Source organism: Lacerta agilis, chromosome 2, assembly GCF_009819535.1.
Source record: "Lacerta agilis isolate rLacAgi1 chromosome 2, rLacAgi1.pri, whole genome shotgun sequence".
Classification (NCBI taxonomy): Eukaryota; Metazoa; Chordata; class Lepidosauria; order Squamata; family Lacertidae; genus Lacerta; species Lacerta agilis.
This window is the reverse complement of record NC_046313.1, coordinates 74813163-74839748: the sequence shown is the minus strand read 5'-3', so window position 1 is coordinate 74839748 and position 26586 is coordinate 74813163. Positions and strand designations below refer to the sequence as shown.

General features: G+C 40.0%; 1 protein-coding gene across 8 annotated transcripts in view; it reads left to right on the top strand.

Moving 5' to 3' along the window:
- The window catches only part of RAF1 (Raf-1 proto-oncogene, serine/threonine kinase), a 40915-nt gene extending 20545 nt beyond the window's left edge, over window positions 1-20370 (top strand). For 3 of the 8 annotated variants that reach the window (XM_033140802.1, XM_033140803.1, XM_033140801.1), the window contains 17 exons: window positions 1168-1280; window positions 2163-2265; window positions 3659-3816; window positions 3969-4067; window positions 5015-5168; window positions 7713-7772; window positions 9599-9626; window positions 10037-10161; window positions 11044-11161; window positions 12463-12547; window positions 13774-13950; window positions 14338-14384; window positions 15177-15295; window positions 16055-16186; window positions 17538-17585; window positions 17917-18051; window positions 19237-20370. In XM_033140802.1, the coding sequence (XP_032996693.1) occupies window positions 1168-1280; window positions 2163-2265; window positions 3659-3816; window positions 3969-4067; window positions 5015-5168; window positions 7713-7772; window positions 9599-9626; window positions 10037-10161; window positions 11044-11161; window positions 12463-12547; window positions 13774-13950; window positions 14338-14384; window positions 15177-15295; window positions 16055-16186; window positions 17538-17585; window positions 17917-18051; window positions 19237-19377 (1842 nt within the window). In that variant the 3' untranslated portion in view covers window positions 19378-20370. The remainder of the gene's footprint in view (window positions 1-1167; window positions 1281-2162; window positions 2266-3658; window positions 3817-3968; window positions 4068-5014; window positions 5169-7712; window positions 7773-9598; window positions 9627-10036; window positions 10162-11043; window positions 11162-12462; window positions 12548-13773; window positions 13951-14337; window positions 14385-15176; window positions 15296-16054; window positions 16187-17537; window positions 17586-17916; window positions 18052-19236) is intronic. The other 5 variants (XM_033140800.1, XM_033140799.1, XM_033140804.1 and 2 more) reach the window with 5 other exon arrangements.
- The last annotated feature ends 6216 nt before the right edge of the window (window positions 20371-26586 follow it).

Below are 26586 nucleotides of genomic sequence, written 5' to 3'. Positions count from 1 at the left end.
TCTATGCTGAGTGCATAGGAGGGGAACTCCCTTTTTGGCAGTCTGCTTAATTTCTTTGCTAGATATAGAATGGGAGAATACAGCCTTTGTCATTCTGCTCACTTTCCTCCTGAACGTTGCATATGTCGACCAGGTGAGTGTTTACAGTGCACATACAGTGCTCCTGATTTCTTTATCAAGATTAAACTAGTAGGAGCAGATTCACTCCCAATCCCCGCCCCTAACATTCTTCCTTGTTGCCTTACCATGGTTCCCACTTATTCAGTGTTTCAACCGATGGGAACACTTGTTAGCAGTAGCCTAACTAACCATGGCTAGTGCCAGTGCAGCTGTGACACTAAAAAACCTGATTAATTGTTTTAGGCAATGCCATTCATGTCTACAGTGCAATCCTATTTACATCTGCTCTGAATGAAGTCCTGTGGATGTCAGTGGGGTTTACTTCCAGGTGTTAGGTTTAAGACAGCAGCCTCAGGCAAACAAGGAAAATGTGGGTTGAATCTGCAGTGAAGAAGTGTTGGCGACTCGATTCCCTTTGTTCAGTTTTTTTTATAATGTTTATTAGTTTTCAATTACATTCCAGTAATAGCCTCATTGTAACAATGCCAATTTATAATACAATTATTAATACCAATCATTGAAATACCAAATTATATAATTTAATTAAAGTGCCCCCCCCGCGTGCTACATTTGATGACTTTCTGATTTTCTTTATTTTTACTTTCCAAAATCTTATTAGTTTCAATTACATTCTGGTCATAATAGTCATCCCTTACTGCAATATTAATAACTTCTATTCGTGTTGACACATTAAATGATTTCTAAAACTTAATATGAGGAACTAAAACTATATCATTGTTCTTTCCTGTGTGTGGCAATTATTCAGTCCGTGATGTTTCTTCCTGACCTTGCAAGATGTTATGTCTTTCTTTCCCCCGATTGTTGCTGTTATCCATCATGCCATGGGCGGAGCTGATATCCCTTCGCTTCAGTTTTCGATCACAGAATTAGCAGCATTACGAGTGTAAAACTCCATAATGACAATTTTCAGTTATGATAGTATTGTGTAATTGTAGTCATCCAGAGTTTGATAACAACACTGTAATTCTTACTCCGTGACTGAAGAATGAAAATGTTTCAGAATTAAAACTACTACTTTTTTAACAGGTGAATGTGCGTAATGGAATGACCCTCCATGATTGTCTCATGAAAGCACTCAAAGTCAGAGGCCTGCAGCCGGAATGCTGTGCTGTTTTTAGATTACTTAATGAACACAAAGGGTAAGAACTGAAATACCAAGTTTTACGAAACCATTCAAACTGTTCCTTCCCATAGTGTTCCCTGTATTTTGTTTGCTTCATGTTTATAATGTTCAGTGATTCAAACAGTACAAAATCACAAAGGGCCATAGATTCTAATGGAGAGAATTCAGTATAAGCTTAACTGTTCTTTTGAAGTCAGCGGGAATGCAGAGTATTTAATTTGTTTTGCTTATTATGAACTTTGGAGGAAATAAAGCTAGAATTTTCTTCAGTTCATAGATGTAGCTATTTTTATATAATACTTACAGAGTGTTATCTTTTTAGGTTTAGCTAATATGTTGGAAAGTTTTATCTGCTTGAATAAAAATTTCAGTTTGGATAATCTCATTTTATCCTGTGAACCACCCTGAGATTTATGGATGAAGGGCACTATAAGACTTAATAAATGAACACACATTTCTCTGCTTTTTATAGGGCCAGGTGTGTACTATTTTTAAATACCAAATGATTCTTTAACAAGTTGAGGGAATGAAGGTAACTTAATTGAATTCACACTACTGATGACTGGTATTAAGCCAAAATCCTGGATCATTTGTGAGATTTTATTTTTGCACATGAATCTGTTAATTTCAGGCAACTTCGGGACTCAAATCCATTATACAACTTCCATATCATTAAGGCTGCCATTAAAATTTTGGTATCTACGTCTTTCTTTTATTTTGAATGTTGCCACTTATTAAACTAGTGTATGTTCACACACATTTCAGGTAGCTCCAAACTTTACTCTTAAGCGATTTGGTTTCAATACTATTGGTTAAAAGTTAAAAACTGGTAGCTTTTTTGTCTCATATACTTTGAAAATTGAATTCATTTAAGCATATTCTCTCCCCACCTTTTCAGTAAAAAAGCACGGCTGGATTGGGGTACAGATGCTGCATCCTTGATTGGAGAGGAATTGCAAGTGGATTTCCTGGATCATGTTCCGCTTACGACACACAACTTTGTATGTTGATCTCTTTTGTGTGTATAAAATATTTGGAATTACCTAATGGGAGTACAGCTGACAAGACTTTATAAGAAATTATACAACAGTAGTGCTCAAAAGGCTTCATAATACTTTGACCTCAAAACAGCACACAAAGCAAGTGATGCAATATGTCTAAGTGTTCTTACCTTTCTAATCTTGGCAGAAAATCAATGACGTTTTTAAAAGCAGTCCAGACCCTTAGGGCATTGACTTCCCCAAACTAGTCCCCTCCATTATTATTTTTTACAAAATCCCATTGGCCAGCGTGGCCATTGGTTGGGGATGATAGAAATGGTAGTCCAAAACATACAGAGGGCATTGGTTTGGCAAAGGCTGCCTCAGTTAACACCCTTTAGCTTTTTGTTCTTTTGTTGTCCCTGTAGCTGTAGACACTGAGGTATTCTTCTGAGATCAGGAATCCAAATGCTTGGAGGTCAAGACTAAGAGCATCTCCTTTCTTGGCCTGGTTCACACATCATGGTAAACCTAACTGTGACTGTACTGTGAATGAGCAAACATGCTGGTGCATGCTGTTCAAAGCATGCTCCTCCCTTCCCCAAGTCAGAAGGAAACAAAGCACAGCGCTTTTTTAGTGCTGTGTGTTTTGCCTCTCTCTAAACAAACCGCAAGAGGGATAAATAAAGCATAAGTGCTGGTTCATATGTAACACTAAACTAGTGCTGGGGGCTGTTTCCTGCAGGATGGGTAAGTAGAGTTGAGCAGCATACACCAGCATATTTGCTTGTTTACAGCAAAATATAGTTTGGTTTGCCCATGACATATGACCTGGTCCACTATGGAATATAATGAGAGGGGAGGAGAGCAAGAGTAACACTGTGAGCGAATGCACTTGCCTATACTGTCTAAATTGGGAAGGACAACTAAGGGGTCAAGGAACAGTTTTCATGGAGAAGTTGTGTTTTGATTAGGAGATTGAGTTCGCTTTCAGTTCCTATGGACATGAACTATAAATGTAGTTAACACTGTGGCTACAAAAGCTGCTCATTTAAACTTACCCAAATGCCAGGTTTTGGTTTCTTTCTAGTCTAATCTAATGTATATGGTTGCAAGTGAAAATAAAGCAATTTCTGAAAATGTGAATAATCTGAATCCCCCCCCCTAAAAAAAGTTTCTGCTGAAAATCACCTGTGTTTGAAAACTAAAATACATTAATGTTGGCTGTTTGTGAGACAGTATATTTTGAGCAAAGCATGTTTAAAGCTACAGCTTTATTCATAAAAGTTAATTCCAATGGTAAAATGTGAAATATTTAGTGGTGATGTGGTAACAAGCAATTTGAAACAAATATGTAAGAAGCTTAATAATTTGGCTACCTCATACAAACTTAGATATGAAATTTATTTTCCAGGCACGGAAGACCTTTCTAAAGCTTGCATACTGTGACATCTGCCAGAAGTTTTTACTAAATGGATTCCGGTGTCAAACCTGCGGTTATAAATTCCATGAACACTGCAGCACAAAAGTTCCTACCATGTGTGTGGACTGGAGCAACATCCGGCAACTCTTGTAAGAATTATTTTTAACTTAAAAACAAAATAAAAATGCAGCTATTTTAAAATTAGAATAAATGCACTGGTTCAAACATAAAGGCCTATTGAATTTAGTAAAAATCTGCTTATTTTTTTCTTTTTTGCTCAGCTGCATGCTTTTGATTTCAGATTGTTTCCACACCCAAATGTTGGTGATACTGGAGTCCCTGCGCTACCTCCCTTAACGACTCGGCGAATGCGGGAGTCTGTGTCCAGGATACCCGTTAAGTGAGTTGAGCTTTGGTTTTTGTTGTGTTTTGCTATACAGTTGTACCTTGGATCCCGAACACCCTGGAACTTGGACGTTTTGGCTCCCGAACGCTGCAAAGTGAATGTTGATGTTTGCGAAAGTTCTTTTGGAACCTGAATGTCCGACGGGGCTTCCACAGCTTCCAGTTGGCTGCAGGACCTTCCTGCAGCCAATCAGAAGCTGTGATTTGGTTTTCGGACGTTTTGGAAGTCGAATGGACTTCCGGAACGGATTATTATTGTTACTGTTATTAATAATAAATTATTTATACCCTGCATATCTGGCTGGGTTTCCCCAGTTACTCTGGGCGGCTTCCACCAAAATATTAAAATACAATAATTCAGTAGCTGGGAAACATTCATCCAGTAGGTTTATTCAACGATAGCTAATTTTTTCCTATAATCATCCTCACATCTGAAGGCAAGCTAAGTGCCCGCTTATGGGATGGACAACATTATGTGGAGATTTTGGGAAAGGTTGTGCGAATCCTCCTCACTTTGCAACGACACTTAATGATGGCAAATTGAACAAACCTTAATGAACTGATCTGGTTTGCTATCTTGGTTTAGAGATAGCAGTTTAGAGATAGCGGTTTCTCAGTTTGGATGCATGGGAAACCATTGTTTCAAGAAGCCGGGAAGGCTTTGCCAAAGCCAGGCACAGAAGTGGGAGGAAATGACTGGAGGGATGAGATGGGAGAGTGTGGGCACATACGTGCCTGGTTCCCAGTCCATTTAAACTCTGGTTTGTTCAACTGAGTTAGTTACATCTGAACCAGACTAAACAGATTAATATATGAATTTTATTTCAAGAGAAGTAGACTCTACAGCAGTGATATCTACTAGAGAACAGCTTTTCTGATGCTCAACAATGAATCGCCATTTCCTAGTAGCAGAAATTAAAAATGTTTGTTTCCATGCTTTAGTTCTCAACACAGATATTCTACACCTCATGCCTTCACATTCAGCACATCAAATCCATCTCCCGAGGGCTCCCTTTCTCAAAGACAGAGATCTACATCAACACCAAATGTCCACATGGTCAGCACAACTATGCCCGTGGATAACCGAATAATTGAGGTATTCCTATTTCTGGGTATTTAGCCAGTTGTTTCTGAATTATATATTGGTTTAATACTTACTGCAGGTTATAATGGCCACATTCCTTTGTCACATTCATTGGACAATGGGGGATGAGCTGTTTTGCATGCTCTTCTTCATTCCCTTATGTACCTATTTTCATTTGTTTGCCAAACCGCAGTTCTCAGCTGATGTTCTAACTCCCCATAGTTTGTTACCAATTCTTTACTATGATTTGAAGGATCAGAGAACATGACACTTGTAGCCAATATGTGACCAACTTAGTGACATCTCATTTCTGTTGCTATCACCTTTGCTAATCAGTTAATATTTCCATAGAAGTATGGCCTGTGCAAAGTTAATCCACTTAAAACAGAGAGTTTCTGTGCTACAAAATACAACAGTTTACACTGAACAGAACAAAAGATCCACTCACATCTCCTTAAACAGATTGCTTTTTAATATCAAGATCTTGAGGGTTCAGTTGTGTGCATTCCCCCCCCCCCCCCATAAGCTGTAATTTTCTTTTGGCTTTTTATATTGCTTTTCTTGTCCTCCTACAGAGACAGTATGGCAAAATAGTAGGTGACAGCATGACTAATATGTTCTTGATAACTTGTAGCACAGATTAGGTGTTGTAAGTAGTGATGGATAAACTCACTCAAATTCTGTTTGGAATGATATCAAATTTTTTAGTTTGGGTCAGAGTCAGACTGACCCCAAATCAAGCTATGCTTTATCCTCAGTTTAAGGCTCCATCACTCTTCCAGTGTGACAAGCCTGAGGCACCTCCTCTGCCTCTTACCTCCTTTCTCAAAATTTATTTCATCATCCTAGTGAGTTCCATGAATCCTTGTGCCGGGGATGCTTCCATGACAGTGCTAAAATTTTAATGGGGGCACTAAAGTGAGACTTTCCTGCCCCATCTTGCTGGTAAATCAAAATAGAAAAGGAAGTGGCAGCACAAGTGATGGTGTTAGGCTAAGCCCTTTAAGAACTGGACCCAAACTTGTAATGGGCTTGCGGGTTCCTGAGCTGGGAAACATCATTGCTTGAATGTTGCCTACCCCTGCTTTTGAACTCTGGAGCTTATCACTAGTTTGAAGACAAAATTACTTGGTCGAGCCATTAAAGCTTTGCTGGTAAAGTTCTCTTCCAGGAATTTTTAGAGAACCACCCTACATTATTAGAGTTCCCTTACTGGTCCAGCTGACTTTCAGTGTGCCAGAAAGTAAACACCATTTTGCAGCTGAAGTTTTGTAATGTGGTAACACTCTTTTCATCAGGGATGTGTAGGTATCGCATGATTGCACAGTTGTGTGATATCTCAGAAAGTGATTCAGAGTAGTCTTCACCGGTGTGTGGTCCTCCAAATGTTGTTTGACTACAACTCTCATAATCTCCAGCTACTGTGGCCATTTAGAGGGCAAGGCTGGTTTAGGACATGAAATTCAGCAAGTGCTGAGTTTAAGACTGCAGATACTGACTGAGTGACTAGGAATCGTGAGAGGTTGAGCAAGATTTCTAATGAGCAAGGGAAGGATTTGAGTGCTGATAGTTTTTGACCTTTCTCTTTGATAGCAGAAGAAATTCTGCAAAGTAAGATGGGTATATGCAAATTTGATTTATATATGCAAATATAGTTTTATTTGTGTAAAATTTGTTACCTAGCTGCAGAATTCTGGTGTTCATTGCCTCATCTATAAGTATCATGAAATCTGTAGCCCCTAGCTTTCTGTTCTCGTACTTTAATATATTGGATGTTCTGATAGGATGAGTGGGATGAACTTTATTTTGGGCTCCCAATGATTCTTATGTACATGCTTACCTTTTAGGATGGTTTAGGTTTTTGATAGTGGCAATACCTTTGTTATCTCAAACCATGCTAGGAAATCTTCCCTGGAATTGTGTTTTCAGTTGGAGAGAAGAAAACCATGGTTGTTGTTGAGAAGAAAACCATGGTGGTGGTGGTGGTGGTGGTTGTTGTTGTTGTTGTTGTTGTTGTTGTTGTTGCAGTTGCATCTCAGGCTCCTGAGTCCTAAGAGTTCTCTCTTTGGATTTTACCCTAGAATAGTGAACCCTTTGTATATAATGGTATCTAGCGTCTTGTTGAATTGCAGATCTGTTTGATTAGATTAGCTCTGCTTGGATCAGTATCAGGTATAATCAGATTCTCTATACATCTGCCTTGTAGAGATTAGAATCTCATAGCCCCTCTTGAATTGTTCTTTACTTGCGAGTCTACTTATGACAGAACTGGAATACTATAATGTTTTGAAAATGCGGAGAGATGATTTCCCTGGAGTATATTTCATGGTTGGTGGAATGTCTGCCTGCCTAACCTTAAGTGTTATTGAGCATTCTTGCATCAGTTTTAATCTGCAGTTCCTATATAAAATAACATTCACATAGCTAATGTGATAACTCTCTTTTCTTTCAAGTTGTCTTCTTTCCTTGTTGTTACTACTTTCCTTTTTAGCAGATGAAAACTATTTTTTTACTACTTCCTCTGTTCTTTTCTTATTTCTCACTGTTTTGAATTAGAATAACAGCCTGAATGCTTCTCCCAGGTCCTGGTGCAGACGATTCTGTTTAAGGGGAAGAGTAGGTATTATCTGGATGCCTTTGCTTTCTTCAGTTAACAGGATTGCTAAGAGAGTTGGCCAAATTAGTGTGAGTTAACATAACTGTAGCTTAACAGTTGCATTTGGAAAGACCAGTGTGGCATGTTTGTTTAGTTCTAGTACTAAAACCCCAGAGTTCGTAATACAAAATAGAATTTGCACTACACAGATGAAGCTTTCAGTGGTACAGAGCAAAATCCATAGCTTCTGGAGTAAACCTGTTCCTTTTAGCATTGCCTTCATGGATATGGTTGTATGTTAAAATGGTAAGTGGGCATGCTGGTTGAATATTTTTATTATAAAAATCCCAGAAATGTCATTCTTTAAACTGCTTTCTAGGGTTGGTGGATCTTAGTGTGCTCTCAACAAGAAGCTACACAGACATCTGAATAGTTTAGCTTTATATAAAGCAAGCATTCAGTAAACGAAAGCTTGTGATTATAGAAGAAAGTGCAGAAGCAGTGCTTCAAAAATACTTTGCCTGGTGGAGATGAGTACTTTATTTAAGTTGAAATTGGGAGAGGAGGGGACACCCAGCCTTGAAATGCAGTGAATATTTTCTTCTTAGAAATTCAGGATTTGGATTATGTTTTTTTTAAAAAAAACAAAACAAAACAAAACAAAAAACAGAGGACAGCCTGTGCCTTTGTGGCTGCATCCAAGCCACAGCAAGTGCATGAAAGCTCTTGTAAAGTCCACATTTTAGCTTAGCTGGCAGGGATCCAAAGGCCTATGTGCCGAATATCCCTGTGTGGGGATTTCCCCATCCTCCTCCCTTTATGCTGAAGCCACTTGTGTCTCTGTAGAGCTGCTTCTGAAGGTCGGAAGACCCGTTGGAGCACGATTTTATGTGGCAAAAGGAAATGCAAGCAGAAAGCAACACCCCACTTCTCTTGCGTGAGCACACACAATTCTTGGGATTCCAGGAACTTTTCCCAATTGCCCATTTCCAAATGAACCTCCTTGGAATGAAAGGTGATGAGCAATTCTCACTGAGCTATACTTCTACAGTTGGTTCTTACTCAGTGTTTTATCTAGCCCAGCCTGTTTTCTGCCTTGACTAGAAATCTGTCTGAATCCTCATTATTTTCATTTTGTTGAATGTGCTCACACACTACTTTTCCTTCAAAGAGCTCTGAGTAGTTCAATTTGACTTCTAGACAGTTCACAGGGTGAGACCAGTTTAGCTTTGGCAGAAAAACGGCATTCTGGCTATTTTCTGGCCTTTCTTTTGACCTTGCATTTTGCTTTGTGTCTTTCTATCCAGTATACAAACCGTGCATTGGATAATGCTAGACAAATGGGAACCATTCTAAAATTGCCTTATATCAGAGCTTTGCATGTTTACACAGGGTAGCATGTGTGGCATGAAGTGAGAGAAGGAGAAACGAGCTCAGCTGCAGCAGTGGTACAGTGGGGGCCATGTGGATTTCCACTTTTACAGATTCAATTCATCGCAATGTTTAAATATGACCAGATGGAACTGGACTTGCTCTATATGTAGTAGGTTATGCAAAATACATGTTACACCACTGATGTGATTGGTTAATGGTGGCCTTTCATGAAATGTTAACTTGAATGCTCCTGTGAATACTTCAACAATTAATTTGAAAACTTCATTTTAAAAGCTAGGCATACTTAAGTTTCCTTGCATTTTAAATGGCCAGCATTTCCAAATGATGTGGTGGTTTGGTGTCTACAATTAAAGCTGCTGAGTCAGTTTCTCGTTAGCGAGAAATCTTCTGCTCTATTCCATCTTCCAGAGCAATTATGCTGAAGTGTTGATACCTGTTCTTTTTGTTTCAGGATGCAATACGTAGTCATAGTGAATCTGGTGAGTGTTTGACTTAATCATATGTGGGATACTGGGAGGGCCACTTAGGAAGCTGCCTTATGTTGATTCAGACCATCTAGCTTAATGTTGTCTTCTCTGACTGGCAGCAGCTTTCCAGAGTTTCATCAAAAGGTCTTTCCAAGTCCTACCTGGATATGCCAGGGATTTAACTTGGAACCTTCTGCAGGGAAAGCTTGTGCTCTACCACTGAACCTTTCTACATAAAAAGTGCTTCCATGTTAGAATAAGCATGCAGCTGGAGCACAGAACATCATTTATGCGGTAAAACATGCTTAGGGGCTTTGCACAACATGGTGTCATACCAGTTCCCACATGTTTTTCTTGCTTCTGATATGGGGGTTGTCTAATGTTAGTAAGCGTCTCTTTCATCTTTCTTCAAACATGTGAAGCATCACCCTCAGCTATATCCGGAAGCCCCAACAATACAAGTCCAACAGGATGGTCCCAGCCTAAAACACCAGTTCCAGCCCCAAGAGAGAGAGCTGCAGGATGTAATTCGCAAGAAAAAAAAATAGTATGTATCAGTGTATTTACAGCCGGAAGATAATCAAGAGTATACAATGTGATTTTCAAATTTATTAAAGCTTGTCACTATGATTTGCATGTATTCTGTGTCATACTCTTTATGTTGCTGCCATAGCTGAATAGTGTGTGAGCTTCTAAAAAAAGCCCAAATGTTTGTCAATGTTATTTTACATTCTTCACTAATGCCTTCGCCCTGATTCTAAAAACAAACACAATGCAAGTCTACGGCCTAACCTGTGGGCCTTCTCAGATGTTGCTAGACTACAATTCCCTTCGTCTGTGACCATTGGCCATGCCAGCTAAGGTTGATGGGAGTTGTGGTCTAGCAACATGGAGGGCCATGGGTTCCCCATCCTTAGTCTCCAATTTGCAATAGCACCTGTCTCCATATTACTCTGCTCAGTATCATAATACAGCACCTAGATCTTTACATCTTTACATACGAGTAAAAAATTACAGTTTCTGACTTTGCGTTGTTACAGCTGATAAGCTGTGTCTGCTGGCGCAGGAAGTATTAGAAACAGGCTGTTAGCATGGAGATGAGAATATGACCACATTTGTATAAGAGGGAAATCTGATCGTCATTAAATAGAAAAAAGTTATTGGGAGTGATGTTATGGCATAGATTATTTTACAGCTGTACAACAGATTTAGAAATATACAGATGCCCATTCAGTCCTTAGTTTGCTTAAACATATTTCCTGTTGACATTTTGTTAAGTCTACATTATAACTGTGTATGGATTGCGTAGTCAGATCTAGATTATTTCCAAATATCATTAATCATACTTGCGGCAAGCTTTAATCTGAACCTGTGAAACTTGGTTTCCAGGCCATGCTGTCTGTATTGTAAATATTTACTTGCTTTCCAGAGATCTCGTGGACAGAGAGATTCAAATTATTATTGGGAAATAGAAGCAAGTGAAGTTATGCTCTCTACCAGAGTAGGGTCAGGCTCTTTTGGGACTGTTTACAAAGGAAAGTGGCATGGTAAGTATCAAGTATTCCTACCACCCTTGTTGGAAATTGCTTAACATAGTAATACACACACACACACACACACACACACACACACACACATTTGGCTCTGTGTACATGTTTAATATTTTTGCTTCATAGATACCTGCTAAGAACTGATCCCATAATGATATATGGGGCAGAGAACCCTTCATTCCAACTTTTGAACCAGGGAGGTGATGGGAATTGCTGCTCAGCTGCAGGAACAATCCCCTTTCACCTCTACAGTTTCATTTCACCATTTTTATTTTTTGAAATATTTCTCTGTCATTTTATTTATTTTTTCAAGTTTTTATTGAATTTTTGTTACGTACAAAAACATGTAGACACCAAAAAAGCAGGTAGATAAAACAAATGTAAAGGAAAAAAAGATACTTTATGGAGTTGCAGAATGAAATAACAGCAACCCAGTACACCAAATTACAATTATGCTCATTCAGTTTCAAAATTTGGAGAAAGGCTGGCCACGTGTCCTGCTCATCAGGAGGTGTCATCGCACATGCCATGCTGAGCAAACTTTAGCAGCCGCATTTCATAATCTTTTCCATCATCATGTTTACAACAAGTTATAAACAGCTCTTCCATTATTCTTATAAGGTGTGTTTGCATTGGTGGAAGGGAAGTGGATATTTGGAAATAGTGGCCAAGATTCAAAGAACTACTTAGTGTACTCAAATGCTTGGTCCTGCCTTATGGGGTATTGTATATTTTCCCTTTGAGCAGACCTCTGTGCCACAGTGTAACCCTTTAGAGAGTTCCCCGGTTTACAGTGTGATAATCAGGATGGGTGTGGGTGCCTGCTGCTTATTAAACACTGTGGCCCAGATTCAGCCAAACAGTTGCGCTAGTGAGAACTTGTGCAATGAGTCCTGCTAGTACAATGGGGCTTTTCCATCCTCCTCCCCCCTGCATGCCCCTGTGCTCCCCAAATTGGCTCTGGGGTTTAGGAAGAACCCCAGAACAATGTGTGGGGGAACGAGAAAGGCAGATTGTTTGTGTGGCAAGCAGAAATGCTTGTGCTTGCAGAATGTTCGTAATAGCACTACGGTGAACTCAATCATATCCCAAAGTCCTTTGGGCTTGTGGAACTAGTGGCCCAGAGTTCCTACTTCTGGCAGCGTCTGCCCTTGGGTTTTTCCGCATGCAGACCATACTGCTGAAGCTCTGGTTCCTCCCCGCATGTAATTTGTGTGCAGACATCAGTGGACTGCTTGTCATTGTTGTAAGAATGTTGGCATGGTGCTTGAGAGACAATTGTTGTGTTATGTTTGCAGGAGACGTAGCAGTAAAGATATTAAAGGTGGTAGATCCAACCCCTGAGCAGTTTCAGGCCTTCAGAAATGAAGTGGCTGTGCTAAGGTAAGCCAACATGGTGACTTTAAAATGCTTGTCTAGTACTTTTATTAAGTTGTCTCTTGTCTAAAGTGGCTGGATGCACAGGCTCATTGTGTTTTCAGTAGAACTCTTTATTGTGTGAAGTTATCGCAAGGATAGTAAACTAAACAGAACTGGAAGATTTACCAGACTCTCATGCTGCTGCTTCCAAATTGTAGACTATCCTGAGGCAGGGATATTCAGTTTGTTAGCTTACAATTCCTTGTTGGCTGGAACTGTGATCAATACTTGTCAAGGCCGGCCCTACCATTACACAACATAAGCCAACTGCCTCAGGTAGCAGGTGTTGAGGGACAGCAGCAGCCTCTTGGCTATTCCTCCTATGCTCCCCACCCCCCAATCATTCCTATCTTTTGGAGGGCAAGTCTATGTATTTTTCATGACATGTCCTGACCACTCTAAAAAGTAGCCTTCTGACTCAAGTGTGGCGGAGGATGCTATCATTTTACCAGTTTGGAGAAAGAGCCAGTTGTCAGCCCAGTCAGCTTCTGTGTATGGAATGTGAAGGGAGTGCCATCTTGTCCTTTGTCTCAGTCAGCAAACTGTTTTGGGTCAGTCCTGCTTGTTAGTCTTCAAAGCTATTCACTGGGCGACAGACTGGTATAGAAGTGTGCACAAAGCACTCCTTTGCATGCAAAGGGAAGGATTTGCTGATTTACACCCCCCATCCCCTCTCTGGCAGCAGCTGCTTGTGTCTCATGCCACACTAGAGGGTATGCCAGCCTTCAGAACAGTGTTCCAGGGGGTTCTGCCTGACTAGCTGAAGAGGGACAGCTTCCCCCCCCCCCCGCCGCCCAACAAGCAGATACACAGTTTATATTGGATGCTGCTCAAATTCACCTTCAAATCCAAGCAGGGAAGACTGCATAGCCAAAATTAAAAGAGCCACATATGCACAGGGAAATTCAGATTCATTCATTATTCTGTCATTAGTAAAAGACATTTATTTCTATAAATAGACATTTCTCTTTCTCTGTTAAATTTACATCTCCCTGCAAAACCTTTGCTATAGAGAAAAGCAGTTGAGCTTCAGCTTGGGTTCAGAGGTACTAGTTTTTCGGAAAGCTTTGGATCAGAAAAAAACCCACTCCTCTAAATCAATGGAGATCTAAATCTCACATGTTTGTTTAACTTACAAAGCTAAACACACACTCCATGTTTATATGTTGATTCCTATTTGTTTCTGTTAGGAAAACCCGGCATGTTAATATTTTGCTATTCATGGGCTACATGACTAAAGATAACCTGGCCATCGTCACACAGTGGTGTGAAGGAAGCAGTCTGTATAAACACCTGCATGTCCAGGAGACCAAGTTCCAGATGTTACAACGTATTGATATTGCAAGACAGACAGCACAAGGAATGGAGTGAGTAATCTGCCTGCAGTGGCAGAACTTGTTGAATAAAGAATGGACTGAATCATTGTAGCTATGGAAGTGGCGTTGACTACTCCAAAGACAAAATAGTGCTAGAGAAAATCAAGGTAGTGCTGTCTTGGGTCCAGGCAGACCTTGATAGTGCCTGTAAAACTTGAAATATAAAAACATTGGGCAGTCCTCCAGAGAAAGTAAAGGTTACAAAGATGTTTTCCTGATATATAAAAATAGCACTGTCTGATTCTAAATTGATAAAATGAAAACTTTCTAGCTACAGTAGATAACTACTGAGGAAATGATAATCTTCATTGTGTTTGATTAAGGATGTAGTTTGTTGCTTTGTAACTTGACTTTTGACATGTCAAATTTTCTTTACAGCTACTTACATGCGAAGAATATAATACACAGAGATATGAAATCGAATAGTATCCTTTTCTTACTGGGTGGCATTCTGATGGCCTGCCATCATTAGATCAATATGGAACATGGGGCATAGTATTTCTAGTTTGTTCTGGTGATTAAGTGATATGAAGACCTGTTAGTTAATGGCAATGTTGAAGGTTACTTCTGCATTCATTAGCTGTCTTTCGTTTGCAGATCTGAGTTGAAAACTTGGGCTGTTTTCAAGATCTCTAAATTCATAACACACAATTTTATTTTATTGTTTAAAAAATAAACCTTATAATGTATGGTCTGCATTCTTTATAGGTCCTGTCTCTGGAAAGCTCAGTGTCCTTTGGAGCTTTCAGTGGACAGGGCCCTATAAAGTGCAGCTGACACTCGGAAACTTAATTAAAAGAGACAAAATTGTGTGTTTTGAGAGAACTTAAAAATAGTAGCAGTCTGCTGATGGACTCAAGCACCTCCATTTTACCTATAGATGGGAATTCAGTGCTGAGAGTAATAAAAATCTGGGGAGTGGGGAAGGTGTGGGAGAAGAAAGGGTGCACCTAGGTAGGGTCTGGCACCTTACCATATCTTCCTTTTAATACCAAATATTTTACAATATATTTATAAACCTGGTTGGTCACTGTGAGAACAGGGTGATGGACTAGATGAGCCATTGGCCTGATCTGGTCTTGATCCATCTTGTGTTCTTAAAACACATTCATTAAAAACAAGTTTAGAATGTCTTCTGGAAACAGGCTTGGATGCAAGGATGACTGTGTTTGGTAACTCAAGTGACTGTCCATGTGTGTTCCTTAAGAGTTATGTAGATATATTTCTTCATGAAGACCGCACAGTAAAGATTGGAGACTTTGGACTGGCAACAGTCAAATCTAGGTGGAGTGGTTCTCAACAGGTAGAACAACCTACTGGATCCGTTCTCTGGATGGTAAGTGACTTAGAACGGAGCTGTTGCTTGTAGCTGGTCTGACATTAAAGTTATTCCTTTTAACTTTTGTTTTTAATGTGCAGTATATGGCAAAAACATGTTTCTTATCCTTTAATCCAGGGGTGGGGAACCTTTGGATTGCTTTTGGGCTACAATTTCCATTATCCCTGACTCCTGGCCGGGGATGAGGAGAGTGGAATGCAGCAATATCTAGAGAGCCAAAAGTTCCTCATCCTTGGTTTAATACCAGAGAACTAGCACACAGTACTGCTACTCTGCAATTGGCATGGCTGCTTCCTGTGTTGCAAAAGAAGGTGCATATCTGTGTGTGCTTTTAGAACTGCAGTTTTCTTTTTAACATGGGAGGGGCAAACTTTGAGTAGGTAGGTGCTGCAGATAGGCTTTTTGACTAGGCTTCAGGATACGTGGCCTTTCAAAACAAAGTAGGGTTTGTATGAGAATGTCAGATGTGTGCAGGCTCATTCTTGTAATGACAAACCATAGTTACTTGTTTCTGTACAGCGTGGAAATGAGTGCAGAGGAACGATCTTGTGTTCCCCTGTATTTTCCCTGATTTAAAAAACCCCACATTTTTCGTTCCATTCTTTCCAACGCCAATTTGAATGTTTGAGGAAATAAATTTAATTCAGTAGCTTAATTTTGTTTTTTATTGTGGCCTTAATGCTGTCAGACTCTGTTTTCTTTTTCCCTCCATGTATGAATTCTTAATCTGTTTTTTTTTTAAATAAATAAATAAAGGCACCAGAAGTGATTCGAATGCAGGATAGCAATCCATTCAGTTTCCAATCAGATGTGTATTCTTACGGAATTGTACTCTATGAACTGATGACCGGAGAGCTACCTTATTCCCATATTAACAATAGAGACCAGGTGAGAAACGATCATTTTTTAAATGCATTGCATTGTATTTCCAAATTCATTATTTTCAGGGTTTCTGGATTTTATTAAGAAGGTTACGGATCAAAGAACCATGTAATTTATATTCCACTTCATCCAGTCTGCTGCGAAGATGGCAAATTATAGAAGTAGATCTTGGCTTGTGCATATCTAAGCAGCAGGGCATCCCATATAAAAGCTTTTGCAGAGGGTATCTGTTTGCAGTAACATTGAAATGTCAGTATAACATCATGTATACTTCACCCAAACTGCTTATTTGCTAGTGCAGTGTTCGTTAGCACCAGCCTGGTCAGAATGTTGAGTCAGAGTTCTAGAGGACTGAAAAAAATCTACATTGTTAACACTTGATACAGGGGTCAGTTCATCAACTAATTCCCTTGTGAAATCTGGGTTGTGTGTTCCCATTGGTCTCCAAGGATCTGTGTCTTCTCAAGGGTTGGGTTGAGTGTTAGGAGAGCCTTAACATGAGAATCAAAGGCAGGATAGGCTAACACTGCTTGTGAACTCTGCCTTAATTGTTTCTTAAGTCTATCTGCCCAGATGGAAATAAGTAATTGTTAATATGCTAGATGAAAGAAGTGCCTTGAACTTCAAAGTAATATGACATGCTAAAGTGGAAAGCACAAGGTTCCTAACTGGTCTAGTAGCTGTAGTGCATGGTCAGTGCTACCTTAGAGGCAGTTACCATTCACTGTGGCAAGTGTGGCACTACCCTCTGGTGAGCATGGTGGGCAATTAGCCTTCTGCCAAACTTTGAAGCTGCAGATGTGTCTCAGCAGCTGTATGGTGGTCCCAGCCCTCTCCCAGCACTAAAGTTGGTAAGGATGCTGGGAGTGGTTAGGCAGCCAAACTGGCAAGCCCACCCTCCTGTTTTATTATGGGGCAGCAAAGGGACTGCTGTTTGGCGATGCCAAGCCTTGGGTGAAGTTGGAACACCTGTTTTTCTCACAGAAAATGTTGGAGGCTTCATGGCTGATTTAGAAGCCTGCGGAAAGCTTTTGATTGTGCGGTGAGCCTCCCTCCACAAGGAGAAGCTGCTTACTGCATAAATGACCCTTCTGAAAGTGCAACGGGAACATGGTAGAAGGGCTAAGGCCAACAAGTGCATCTCCACTTTCTCCCTCACAGGATTATGGTGGTGGTGGGTGCTTGGAAAGGCTTCTGGGGCTGGCTTCTCAATTTAAGAGATAAATAGAGCCATTAGAAGGTTACACATGTTTGTTTCTTGTAAGTAAATTACTTTGGAAGCACTGGGGAAGAAGATACAATGACGTGCTATAATTTGTACTAAATTAGATAAAATGGCCTGTTTATTACAATGCAGATCCCTCACCAGTCTGCAGGAGGTTCCCATCTGGCAAGCAGTTTCCATGTGCGTATATTCTTTCTTGGGCCAGAATGTATCTAGCAATTAATTTTGGTAGTTGGCAGTGAGTGAGGGGGGTCTTGAGAATATGGGAAGCTTCCTTAAACCAAGCCAGGCCAGTGGGCCATCTAACCATAGCCCTTCTGATTGTCAGACAGAAGTCTTTCCCAGCCCTCCATGGTATCACTTATGAGTGATGTCCCCTTCCCCCTTGAAACCACATGCAGCTGCCCTTCATATTTTCCATGAGAACAGTGAATAGTTTACATTAAAACTATTTTCAACATAGATGCTGCCTCTCTAAACTTCTAAGGTTTGCTTGTTTGCCTGTTCTTAGATCATTTTCATGGTTGGTCGTGGTTATGCATCACCAGACCTCAGCAAACTCTACAAAAACTGCCCCAAAGCTATGAAGAGACTCGTAGCAGATTGTGTGAAGAAAGTCAGGGAAGAAAGGCCTCTCTTCCCCCAGGTAAGAATTAAGTTTGATTTTAGAGCTTTACAAAACGAATAAACTTGTGTGTGTGTTTGAATAAAGCAAGAGAGAGAGAGAGAACATGTTGGTTCAAATAGTGAAAAATAATGGGGAAACTGATCTCTTAAACTGCAGGCAAGAGAATATTTTATTACTTTATTTTATTACCTTTATACTCCATAGAAGTCAAGATTAGACCATGTAAGTGTTGATAGAAATTATATGATGAAAGAGAAAGGACAAACAACTTGTCATTGCAGAGGCTGTCTCTTTTTCTTCTCCGTCCCTCTTGATTCTTCAGAAGTCACTTAGGTGGCATTTGGAGTGGGGAGAGAGGTCTCCATGGGGAGCTAGAGGCTGGCAGCTTCCTAACCCGTTTCTGCTGCTTCTTCCCACCCCTCATGGCAAGATGGACACATTATACAGCTGTGTCTATATAATAGCTGTGTCGATATAATATTATATATGATTTAATATATACAAGAGAAGGGTAATAAAATACATAAACAACAAGACAGATATAAATTTTACCCTTCCCTCATGTATATATTTGCACTTTGAGAGGGCGGAGGAGAGAGGTGTAATATGTTTAATCGTTCTCTCACATATACATAAATATGTATATAAATTATAGAAAAATAGACAGATTTATATCTTTGTTTATCTGTTTCCTGAGAGACACTAAAATTCTCTATTTTATGTTTCTTGCTATTTCCTGCCTCTGATAAGACCAAAATGTTTCATTGGTGGGAAATAATGAAACAGTGTTCCAGATAACCATGTTCACTTTTCTTTACTGTTTTTCAGTGACGCTGAGATACTATAATTTGATTTTTTAAAAGAATGTATTTTAAAACAGGGTATTTGTGTGGTAGCCTTGTAACTCCCAAGCTACTGCCAGGAACCTGTGGGTATCCCTGCACATAGATTTGTGCTTTGGGTGTGTAATGTGAGCCACTCATGCTTTCCACAAGGCAGAAAATAAACACTGTCCTGCTGCTCTTTATTTTATAAACAGGAAATAAAGGGTCACAGGGAAGTGGGTGGGGCTGGCAAGAGCTTCCACGAAATTTGCACTTGTAGCCTTGTCTAGACCTAGGAAGTTGTCAGTAATTAAAGATAGTCTTGCACAGAAATTGGACAGGCCATTATAATTCCCCCCCCCTTCCCTCTTTACTTTAGATATTGTCTTCCATTGAATTGCTGCAGCATTCTTTACCCAAAATCAACCGAAGTGCTTCAGAACCTTCTCTGCATCGTGCAACTCACACACAGGACATAAATTCGTGCACGCTGACTTCGACAAAGCTACCTGTGTTTTAGGAGACCTTTGCGCGCTGCCCACTGCTCTCCAATAACAGTTCTAGCAGTTGTGCTTTTGAATGCCTCAGTCTACAGGATTGCAGAGCCAGCAATGGGATTCAGCTGGACGCCAGTTTTGAGAATGAGCTGCTATGAATTTCTACCGTTCTAATCCTACAGGGACAAAAAAAACCTCCATGTTGCCTTTTTCTATAGGTTATCATATTGAAATAGTTAAGAGACAGTATACAAGAGGTCCTATTACTATTTTTATAGATGCACTTGAGCCTTACTTTATCCCATATGCAAAAAAGGAAAAAAGAAAAGAAAACAGGTTTCTTTGAAATTGCATTATGCTGAATAGACTGGTATTTTTCTATAGCAAAATAATAGCTTAGCATTTGAGGAAAGTCAATGCAGATGGTGCTGTTCTTCTGATATTCTAAGACTTTGTGCCATTCAGGCTGGAGGAATTTTAACTAAAATGGTCATCCACAAAGAAGACTTAAGGGAAGAGGGGAATTCAAGCTCTGGAAAGTTTCCACTTCTAAGCATTTCTCAAGATCGTGAAACGTTAAACACCAATATTAAGTCAACACAAAACAGTTTTGCACATATGGAAAATGCTAATTTTGAGGCAAGGAATATATTATAACTAGTACTGTCCAGAGAAAGAAGCTAGCACAATCTTCCTACAATCATCTAACAGTAACATAAGAAGCTTATTGGGTACTTCGGACTTGTTTCTTGCGGCGCCCTGAGGGTCTGGTGAGAAACTATAGTTTTTTGGGAGTAGAAGAGGCAAAATAAGTAATTCTGTTAGTAAATTTCTGCAAAATAAAGTCTGTTTTGAAACTTTTTTCTGAGATGCACTATAAAGAAACTTGGCATATACAGGTTTTCCCTCGCTGATTTGGGTTTTAATTTTGTTTTCATTGCCCCTCAGAGAAAAGCATTTATTGTAAACCCAGGTTCTTCTGATTATCTTATTTTAATAAAATAAATTAAATTTAAGTTTCTCATTCAGTCGGTTTTTAACCGATTTTCCATATTTGATGTGTGTGCAAAATGTTCTTAAATGTGTGTATTATGTAGCCGTGGTGCCCTGTCTGCAATATCTAGTTCACTGTGTGCATAAAAGCAAAGAAAATACTGGAACGATTCCCCTCTAAAATACCATTTTGGAAAGAACTGTAGAGCTATTAACTGTGTATTTCCTTGTGCCGTTATATTCTCTGAAGAATGTTCTTTGTAGCTTCAGCATCCTTTTGAGAGATCTTTAGATGTGATGCAGTTTTCAAGAGCAAGTTTATCACTTTCAGGCACAGCAAAGTGCCCCATGGAGATGTAGGTAAGCTGTTTTTTAACCCATAGACCTATATTTCCCACCACTGTAAGTGTAGATGTGCACCTGCAGTTGCGGGTTGCTCTCAAATCAATACATTTAGTTCACCACACATCCAGCAAATCCCTATTATCTAGTTCCACATGGATTTTGCTACATAGTGATGGAAAGACTCACTTTACAGAGAAAGAAGAAATCATGCAAATTCATCCTCTGCCTCTTGTCCACAGGCCTGGAATGGAAGTTACCGAATTCACTAAAGAGCCAAGCTAGATATGATATTAAATGCATCTTTGTATCTAACTCTAGGTTTAAAAAATGCTTATAGCATCAGCTGGGTGAACACTTGATAATTATTGAGATTGTGAAGGGCAATTTGACCCTTCCTTCCCCTGAAGCTAGCATTTCCCAGGGAGGGCGGGGGAATCTATACTGGCTGTGTTACTATAAGATCAATAGACATGTAGTTTGGCCCTCAGGTGACTCCTAGAGGTGGTTTGTAGAGGTGACATAGTCAAATCTGCAGATTCTTTGGAATAGGATTTAAGATTTTTTAAAGGCAAATTGACAATCCTGTTTGTAATAAATGAGGGTGTTAGACCTCCGGTTGACTGATCTCACACAGTACCATGTTAGGCAACTCACTAGGAAGTTGTATACAGTAGGCTTTATTTCTTTTTAAGGCATAAAGGATGTCAGTTACTCAGGAAGTAGTGATGAAAGAAAACTGCTCAGGGATTAAGAGTGAGAGGTAACTCTCTGATTGATAATCCATGCAAAGGTGAGGAACGTCATTTCCCTGGGTTGCGTTGCATCACTGCTAACATAATTTCAGTTGTGCCTTTCAGCTTGCACTCTCCTTAATCGTATTGAGTTCGGTATGCGAAGACTGGCTTCCATTTTGTAGCTGTCCTCATGCCAATGTTCGTTTGCTGTTCATAAACACTTGCTGTCACTTTCCATGTGCTGTTTACAAGCCTCTGCCATTTGTAGTGCATGCTGAGCTGTTCAGTTCCCCTGATCAGCTGCAGCTGAAATGACACCCAGGAACTGAAAAGCACCCCTGCTTTCCAAGGACCTTCCACCCTTTCTGTAATTCATATTTTCTGCTGCACATTCAAAAATGTCCCCTACAATAAATGTATTCAGGTGCCACAATAGCTGTACTGCAGTGGCTTTGAATGCTTGGCGCTTCTGTATTCACTATCATAATACAAATATTGGGTGAGTTATATTTATTTCTGGAGTTAAGCTAATGCATTTTGTGTGCTTTTAGGGTTTCAGGAGCAAACAATTGAGAGGATGTGTGTGTGCACAGCATCCAAATCTTGAACAGGGTTAGGTGTACTTAAGCCTGTAGATTTTCAAATTCTTTGTTATTCCTCGCTGCTGGCACTTGTTGTTGCCCAGTATTGTAATGAACATGTATTATACAGTTATAAGACTTATCGTATACAGTTTGAAGTCTGGATTTGTTGGTGTTTTGCATTAGCATTACAGCATCAGAAAAGTGCACCTGGTAGAGTGCATATTCTGATCAAACTTCATATGTTGAGTGAAGAATGACTGAAGTATAGTGCATGAAAAGCAAGCTTTTTTCAGTATGTATTTTCTGCCTTCTCCCAATACCTTGGGCTCGATCCTTATTTATGTGGCAATCATAACCATGTCTACTCATTAGTATATCCTGTTGACCTCAGTGGAACTTACTCCCAGGTAAGTGGGTTTAGAGTTGCAGCCTTAGTCATTCTTAGAGTAGATGCATCATGACTGTCTGGATCCAACCCAGCTTTTGAACTGTACAGTCCATATTGTGGGTTGAGTTGTGGCATTCTGGAATGAATTCATCTGGATTTCTTTGGATATGTCCACATGGATTCATTTGATTTACAGTCTGGACTACATTCTGGGCACAACTGCTTTAACTTTAGCCCATTTAGTGGCTAAACAATAATGGGCTAAAGCCGAGGTGCAGTTAGCTTGCAATGTGAGCACAGCATGGTATGCCAGGTGCAATAGTTGACCCATGAAACTTCCATTACATATTTTATGTAAAGAGTACTGAGATACTGTGTAAAACTGCTTTCAACACTAGTATAAAAGTACACAGTTTAAGCACAAGAGTTAGTGTGCTTCCACATGATTACACAAGTGCCTTAACTTCGGCATCCTTTAAGGAGGAAACATGTTCTCTACCCATAAGATGGTGTGTTGGATTTAGATTCTTTTAAAAAATATTTTAAATTTTCCACTATGACAAACCAATCAAATCACATTAAATATTCCAAATTATACATAAACATATCAAATAGTCCAAATATTCTGCCAAATCATATTTTTTTTGTACTTCCTATGCTTCAAAATTTGAGAGGTCTGATCAACATCAAATTTCTGTTGCTTTCCATAGTCCTTTCCGATGATTCCCTTAATTCTTCTTGATATTATCCTTCATTCTTTCGCAGCCTCTGAGTGTTCCCACAAGCGAGACAAAACAAACCTAAATATGTTACTGTGTGGATTTAATATCTACGATTCTTCCATAAATTGCAGTGCCTCCTCACACATTGAATCTTCTGTCAAATCCAAAAATCCTTGCAGCTGGCAGCCGCCATCTCACGTAGATCTGATGAAATCCAAACTAAGTGACAGCTCAGTAACTTTTCCAGACTGGCTGCTTCAAACTTCAGCCTTTTCAGGGAGGATTACCATGTCGAACTGGATATACAAATGTAATGAAATATTAAAGGCTCACCTCCCCCTATAGCTTTGTAGTTCCGCAGCCCGATCTCAGTCTTCAACATGGGGGATTTTCTAATTAAATCTGCGTCATTCTCCATAAATCAAGAAATGTCCAGGAAACTGTCCAAAATCCACTAATAAGACATTCAACGGCTAATGAGGGTCTGCCTCTGCCTGATATCCACATACTGGAGAACCTTTTATCCTCTTCCAAGCAAATCAAACGTCGAACACCTTACTATATATTTTCATTTCCACAGTTTTAAAATTTTAAAACCATCTTATGTCCATGAATATCAAACTTTCAAGTCTCGCTTGTTATAAATGAAAACAGTCCTGGGGGGGGGGGGAGGATTTTGTCCAGTAATATAATGTAATGAAAAAAGATAGTAACACGGAGGGCTCACCCCCCCCTTTCCGTCCTGTTCCCACATACCAATTGGATGTTAATCCTTCCTCTCAATCTTCTTTAGCACCTCAGAGGCTGGGTTGTTTAGCAGAATATTTCATCCCTCCTTGTTTGAAGCATGTCCAAATCCTAAATCCAATATTTCATCTTAAGATATGGAACTTGGGGCGTTCGGGAGACAGTGTCCAGGAAAGCCGAATTCTCTCGGGGGCTTTGCATCCAGCGCCCCCCAGCCCCAAAATCGAAGCCGGGTTAATGAGCAACCACGGATGAGGCAGTGTCTTCCCATTATCCCTGGGAAGATTTGGCAGGCTGATTACTCCCATCTCAGCCTCAAATTACCCAGTGAGAATTGGAGTGATGGAATTTTTTGGCCATCGTCCTTGGTGCCCCAAGTGGAATTGGATTTAGATACTTTCTCTAAGGATGAGGAGATAAGGAAAGCATTGGTTTGTGCCCCTTAGCAAATACTGAGTTATCTTCATTTAAATATATAATGTAGAAGCAAAAACTGAAAATGCAGTTCCTTCAGGTTCTGGAAGTTGGAGGTGTAATTTGAGAATTTGAAGAGTTAGCAGAAGCATACTGGGCAAAGCCCACTTCATCTTCTCTGAAACCCTACTGGCTCCTGTCCAAGCTAAAATTACTGCCTGCTTTAAGCTTTTAGTTTCTTCTCTCCAGTGCAAGTCATATGCATGCCACTCAAAAAAGATACTTAAAGCAACAGTCTGGCATGTTTCCAGTTTTAGAAATGTGACCTGAAATTTAAACCCACCCATATTCTACATAAATGTAAGAAGAGTTTGGATTTGATATCCCGCTTTTCACTACCCGGAGGAGTCTCAAAGCGGCTAACATTCTCCTTTCCCTTCCTCCCCCACAACAAACACTCTGTGAGGTGAGTGGGGCTGAGAGACTTCAGAGAAGTGTGACTAGCCCAAGGTCACCCAGCAGCTGCATGTGGAGGAGTGGAGACGCGAACCCGGTTCCCCAGATAACGAGTCTACCGCTCTTAACCACTACACCACACTGACTGTAAGTGGAAGAGTAATTCATTCTGCAAATGCACTGCACCTTAAAACACTGCAGCGTGGTTTGGCTTAGCTAGAAATGAATGCTGTTTTTATAGCAATTATGGGATTCGTTTTGCCTCGTTTGCTGGTCAAGTAACTTTCTTTAAAGCTATTCCCAACCTTGTTAGAGAGCAATGCCAATACATTTTACTTTAGGAATAACATTTTCCATAGTAACAAACCAGATTAGTCTTGTTGACCCACTGCTGCATGTGGATGGTAGGAGTCCTGGTGTAGCTCTGGGTGGCCTTATCGAAATCTCCTCTCCCGTTATCTCCTACTCCCTTGTCCAATAAAGTAAGGATAGTCTAGGTGCAGCTGACATTTAGTAACATTAATTCATGCATTTACTCAGATGTTTTAATATAGTGGCACTTAACAATTAGCTATGTAATAAATTGTAGAGTAGATTGATCTGGCCTCCCAAGAAGCATTTTTTTTTGGGGGGGGGACCACACAACCACAGAAACAAGAAATTCCTGCAGTTATTGCTACTCTCCAAGCGGTAAGCTGCTGTTAACAGACATTTTTCTCTCCTTCCCCCCCAAATGTCACTGCTGTAGATGCTGACCAAGCATTGCTTAATAGTCCCTTCCTGGAAATGTGCTCAATTATGTGATTGCCAATTTCAGTCCAATTGCAGACCTGGTTTTATCGTATTACCTTGATGGATGACCTGTTCAAGGAGGGGGACCATGGGGGGGTGCCCCTGCTCATTCTGCTGGACCTTGCAGTGGCCTCTAATGGCATGTTATGAACCACCCTGAGACCCACGGGTATAGAGCAGTATACAAATTTAATAAATAATAAAAATCAACCATGATATCCTTCAAGACAAGCTCTCTAGCTTGAAGGCAGTGTTTCAGTGGTTGTGGTTGTCTTGGGACAGCTGCTCTCAGAAGATAATAATAATAATAAATAATAAAAATTTTATTTATGCCCCGCCCTTCCCAGCCAAAACACCGGGCTCAGGGCGGCAAGGGCTTTTACTGCTTGGCCCATCATGCCATTTATCCTATGTGGTCCTGCAGGGGCCCCCTGTATCCTTTCAGTATCTTCATGATGCGTCTTGAGTGAGCTGTGAACTCTTCTGCACAATACTGACCTAGTTATACCCTTTTGAAGATCACTTGGAAATGGCATAGTTAAAAATGTGGGTTCTGACTGTTTTGGTAATAGAAACATATCTTGCAGGTGCATTGGTTCATTTCCAGGCACTATTCAAAGTATTAGTGCTCATCTTCCAAAGTCCTGGTGGACGCACTGGGCACCTAAAGGGATCACCTTTATATGAAAAAAGGTGGGCTACATTACTGAGTTTTCCAGCAGAGACCGGATATGGATTTCAATAGAATATAGTCTAAGAGACATACAGTGGCTTGAGTAGTGTAGAAATTCCTTAAGTGGTATTTCTGTACCAAAGAGATGTTGCCTGCTCCATCTGCATGTACCTTTTGGCTTATTCTGACTGGACTTCCATTATTAGCAGTAAAAGGAGTACAGTCAAAACAATGGTAGCATAGATGGGTGTTTACTTTGTTAAAATATCTATATTACTTATGAAATGGAGCCTCGTACTATTGTTCATAACCAAATTTTAAAGAACATTAAATAAGGCATTCAAAAACAAGATCCATTTAGTGTTTAACATTAGTCCTATATAA